Source organism: Nestor notabilis, unplaced genomic scaffold (assembly GCF_000696875.1).
Source record: "Nestor notabilis isolate BGI_N333 unplaced genomic scaffold, ASM69687v1 scaffold6590, whole genome shotgun sequence".
Taxonomy (NCBI): domain Eukaryota; kingdom Metazoa; phylum Chordata; class Aves; order Psittaciformes; family Psittacidae; genus Nestor; species Nestor notabilis.
The window spans coordinates 14,098-19,474 of record NW_009911471.1 but is presented as its reverse complement, the minus strand read 5'-3'; the positions used below and the strand labels follow the sequence as shown (position 1 = coordinate 19,474).

At 55.1% G+C, this 5,377-nt stretch overlaps 1 protein-coding gene across 1 annotated transcript in view; it reads right to left on the bottom strand.

Moving 5' to 3' along the window:
- Positions 1-263: 263 nt before the first annotated feature.
- Positions 264-5,377, bottom strand: part of LOC104406059 (centrosomal protein of 164 kDa-like) — a gene marked incomplete at its 5' end in the record, with an annotated part of 18,384 nt that continues 13,270 nt past the window's right edge. The window contains 4 exon segments of the mRNA XM_010014939.1: positions 264-385; positions 1,759-1,810; positions 2,389-2,499; positions 3,116-3,272. Coding sequence (XP_010013241.1) covers positions 264-385; positions 1,759-1,810; positions 2,389-2,499; positions 3,116-3,272 — 442 coding nt within the window.

Sequence of the window (5,377 nt, the reverse complement as noted above, 5' to 3'; positions counted from 1 at the left end):
ACCAAAGACAGGCTTGTCAATGCCCGTCACTCCCTGGGTGCTGATGTTCAGACTGCACCGTGGCCAACAAGGCAGTGCCGCCTGGGGAAGGACTGGCCAGGAAAGAGATCTCGCTCTGAGCAGTGACCAGCACAGGCTCAGAGCACACACATACACAGAGCTACGTATCGGGGAGCAGGTTCAGTCACCACGGCCACAAATCTCTCTGGGGTACGGAACAGAGAAGAGGGAGGGACAGTGCAGGGCACGGGCGACCGACGCAGCTACTTCTTCTCCTGCTTCTGCTGCTGGTACCTCCTGAAGTGGGTCTGGATGGTGACGGCCGCCTTCTCAGAAGGATCACTGAAGAACTTGCTCTGGCTGCTGGCATCAGGGGTCACGTTGCCTGGGGTGACAACCAAGTATTGCAGTGAGAGCAGGCGGTGCTGAGCAGGCTCTGGCATCCCTCATGGGGTCAGACTGGCCCCTGCATGGCCCTGGCAACCTGCAGGGCACCCACGGACAGGAGGTGAAAGAGGCTGGAGAATCCCCAGCATGAAACCACAATCCCACTGGCTCCCAGGGCACATCTGCAGGGAAGAGGGAGCTGGAGCAGGGAACAGGAGGCAGAGAAGAGAGCCCAGCCTCCCTGGCAGCGCTAAGCCCTCTATTTACGCAGCTTTAGTCCCCAAAGACCTCAGCTTCCCCACATTTAATCACCGAGTATGATGCTCACTTACTTTCACACACACAAATAAGATTAGAAAAAAGCCCAGCACTGTACAGCAATAAAGCTCTCACGCTGACAAATGGGAGCCCTCCCCACCTCGCACTTAATGTGGCATTAGGGAAGTATTGTGAAATTCAACAGGAGCTGAATCAAAGCCACTCAGCAGCGCTCCTTTCTGCCAGCGTGTCACTGCTAAGCACCCCCTGAGCAGCCATCAGAAACCCCTGTGCCAGATGCTGCTGCATAAACTCACCACTCACCTGCACCCGCTTTTATTCACAGCCTAAAAGAAACTGCAAAGTAAAAAGGATAAATAAAAGGGGGGTGCATTGTGAATGGGCTCCCTCCTGCCCTGTTCAACAAGAGACATGGGATGTACGTCCTGCATGGCCACCGTGGCCATGATGCTGTATATGCTCAGGAATAAGCCCCCGGCTGCACCGCTGCGCCAGGACAGGTGCCACTGTCAGCCCAGAGGCTGCCGCCCACTGCCAGGGCAGCGGGACCCCCACAGCAGAGGTGCTGGGCCATGCACCAAGGAGGAACATCACAGCTCAGCCCCCCCCGGCACTTCACCAGCCTTCGGCCCGAGCTGCACTGGGAATAGAAACACCAAATCCTCTTTGCTGAGCGCTTGACTTGAGCAGGGAGGGCAGAGCCTCGGGGACAGGAGTGAGGAGGGGAAAGAGGGGCACCTCCCGGCTGGTTTTGCCAGGCCAGGGAGAAGAGGAAGAGGGGCTGCTCTGGGGGACTTTGACACATGTGATTCCATGGGCAGCTTTCATGGGAAGAGGTAGGCAAGCACATGCGCCCATGCATGTGTGTGATGTTGTATGTTCACTGGGGCCTCCACTTGCTGACACCGCAGGTTTTAACAAACATCTTCCAAAATATCCATTAATAATGTCAGAGAGAGATTTTTTGGGAGAAAGAGGCCAGGAAGGGCCCAGGAATTGCAATTCCTGCTCTTCTATTGCACCCCACAGTCGCAGCCACGCATTTCCCCTGTCGCTTGTGCAGGGCTGGCGCCCTGCCTGCTCTGTACTCACCTTTCTCTCCAGAAATGGAGTAGATGCTGTTGTGCCGGGAGCTCCTGCCTCTCTAGAAAGGTAGAGAACACAAATACAGCACAGTTGGTGATACCTCAGGCAGAGGCAGCAAGAACAGTCCCTTGCAGGCCAGATGGGAAGCTCTGAAAGGGACAGGGCTACCCTCACCAAGCTCACCACTTTCCCTTTAGGAAACCGAAACATACTCACTGTTGTTTCCTTAAAGAGCACTGATTAATTTCTGTTTATTAAAAGTCCTCCAAGGAGAAGCAGGAGAGTTTTGTGTCAAAAACCACATCTGTGATGTGCTGGTAGCACCTGAGGATGCACATTGGCACAGACCTCACTAGACCTGCATTTCAGATCAGCTTGGAACCAGACTTGCTGGGTTTGTATCCCCTACCATGAAACCGCAGCACTGGGATGTCAGCTCAGCCAGGGGAGATTTTCGTTCCTAAAGATAGGCTTGATTTTGTCCACAAACACCTTCCCTACATTTTTCAGCTTATCCTACCTCAGGCATTACCCTGTTTTCTGTCTTCCAAGGGGAAGAGGGAGATCTCAGCCCCCTGCCCAAGCCTGTATGGTCACATCCCTTGGTGCCAGGAGCACCACGACGCCAGCCCTCACCTCGCTGTCCCGGCTGGTACGGCGGCTCTGGGTCACACACTGGATCTGCCAAGGCAGGGGCTGGTACACCAGGTATGGCAGGGGCTCCTCATGGAACAGGCTGCTCCCCAGCTGGGCACAGAGAGGATGTGCAGCAGGTCAGAGGACAGAAGCAGAACAACAGAAAGAGCTGCTTCTCCACACACGTCACCGGTGAGCAGCTGCGGTGATGCTCCGTGTGTGTTGTGGCACCACAGCGGTGAGAAAGGCTCATCCCGAGGTCGTGGGGCTGCAGAGCTCACAGGTAACAACAGCGAGTCCACATGGCTCTGCACAAAGCATGGGAGCCGGACCCACGGGTTAGGGAGGCACGGAAGGCCATTCCCAGCAGGGCAAGCAGGGCTCCCTGCCTCCTCTCCCTGCATGGATACCTGCTCTGGACACCGCAGGAGGCGGGAGGCAGGGCTTGGAGCTGTGCTGCAGCTCACAATGGCACAGACACTTCCCACTGCACCCCACAGCACCCAGCGGGGCCAGGGCACACCGCTGCCCCCCGTAAGATAACCCACAACCTTCTAAGAAGGAAAAGGGAAGCACTAAATGCTCCTGGCTGCCCGGACTCACCCGTCCAAACGCCCTCACCACAAAGAACAGCGCTGTCATCAGGGTCGCCAGCATGGCTGGGGGGTCCGAGGGAGGCAAAGCCCCGGAGCAATGCACAGCGGTCTCTGAATAGCCAGGGACTGACGTGTTCCTTCTCCAGCAGGCAGAGGCCAAGCCCCTTAATGAGCTTAGGGCTTGTGTTCGTCCTGGCAAAGTAATCGTGCGCTGTCCTTTTGCTCTCGTAATCGCCGCGGTTCTCACACACGCGGCAACAGAGTGCCGGGAAAAGCAAATCCTCTTCCCTGTGTACGTGCACAGACACGGGTGTGCACACCCCACACACCCCACACACCCACGGGCCAGGGCAGCCCCTCCGATGGGGCTGGTTCTGCACAGCATCACAGCAAAGCCTCCGGCACCCAGCAGGCACCTGCAGTTCAGAGGGCACTTGGGACCCCTGCGCTCTTGGCACAGCAGCTGCCTTGGGTTGGGAACAAGGATTTGTCCCCAGAAGCGCCTACCTGGACAGCGTGCGTTGCCGTCCTCCTCCAGTGGCTCTTACCACAGCTCTCGAGCAGACAAAGACACACAAGTGCAGACCTTGCACAGCAAGAACTGGGGTGATGCAAGGTTTGCTGCTGGTTTGTGTCTGGTTTTTGAGGATGTTCCTCTATCAGCCTCCATTTCTGCAGGACCAGCTGATCCACACACTGTTCTTCCTGTACCTCATCAGTCCAACAGCTTTCCTCTCCCCAGGGTGCCCAGCAGCAGTCACACTCCTTCCTTTCCAACCCTCCCACCACAGGCAGAGCACAAGCATGCACAGCGTCCATGTGCCTCACGCATCCTCTGACCATGTTTGACTGGTCGTACCAGTAGCTAAAATCACACTAGGTTCACCCAGAGCCCCCTCATCCCCATCCATCTGAACCTCAGATTTCGGGAGCAATCAGTGCAGGAGAATCAGAGCTGGAGAAACAAGGGCAGGCACTGAACACACACGGCTGGGCTATGGGTGTCCCGGGCCTGCTGGTTGGAGATGAGAAGAGGAAAGGAGCAAGCCCTGGGAAGACAAGAGCACTTCACCCCTCCAGCAGCACCCAAAACCCCACTTGGGAAAGCAGTAGTAACCCCCACGCTGCAGTGAGCCAGTCTTAACACATCCCGGGTTGCTGTGAGCAGCTCCAAGGGGAGACCCCTTCCCCACCGGTGCCAGCCTTGAGCTGCACCACACACAGCCCGTCCTCTGGCCTTGACACACAGCTCCAGAGCCTCTGTAATGAGGCAGGGTGACAGCTCCTCGAAAAGGGCAGGGTACGAGCCTGTGTAAAGCTGTCCTGCTGCTGAGAGCCCCAACGATTGCTTCTGTAGCTTTGCTTTTTAGCTTTTGATCTGCCCCTGCATTCCCTACCCTGGCCAGGTACTTAATAGAATAATGGTGATAAAGGCACAGCGAGCTGGAGTGGTCTTGGAAATTGCCAGAAGTGACCTTGACAAAACAAAACTTGAAACAGCCCGGAGCCGAGCGAGGGGAAGAGAAGCTGATACCCAGGGCTACAAGAGAACATCTCATCGAGAGAAAAACAGAGCTACAAACATCACGGTCGTACAAAACAGGCTCACGTTGATTTAATTGGAGTACAAAACCAGATACAGCTGCTATCACAGGTTTTAACAGGGAAAGGAACATGTTCAAAACGAGTTATTGCTAAGAAAAGAGGCATTTCTCTGCACTGCAACACACAACCTGGACACAGCAGTGTGGCTTTGGTCACAGTGGGTTGCCAGAACCATAGGGTCCCCTCTGAAACACCCAACTGGAAGGACTGCCACGTGTCCTACCCATAGCCAGGAACCCTAAAGCGAAACCCCTACAGATGGGGATTGGTGCAATCCTACAGGAGATGGGCGTGTCCTACCCATAGCCAGGAACCCTAAAGCAAAACCCCTACAGATGGGGATTGGTGCAATCCCACAGGAGATGGGAAACCTGCGTTTGGATCTCCCCTTTCAGCCACAGCTGGTAAGGGCTGGCTGGGATTTCCTCAGCAAGGACTACCCTGTATTTGGTTAGCACCCAGAAGGTGGGAGAATATGGACCTGACCACAAGATCGAGCTGTCCCAGGATTAAGAAATTCCAAGAAAATGAGGGGGAAAAAAGAATTATTCAAATTTTATTCAGAGTTTTAAAATTCCATTCATCAAAAATATATTTCTCTTTGCATGTAAACGTTCCCCTGTGCCAGTACACAGGGAAGGAAAGCAGGGGAGGCTCTGCTTTACTCTGCTACACAGTCACGAGGAGCACAACCAGCACTAACGGGTGCAGAGCAGCAGCCTCAGCATCCAAGGAGAACGGCTTTGAAGATGATTTCTCACAGATGGGATTCCCCTGAAACGCAGCCT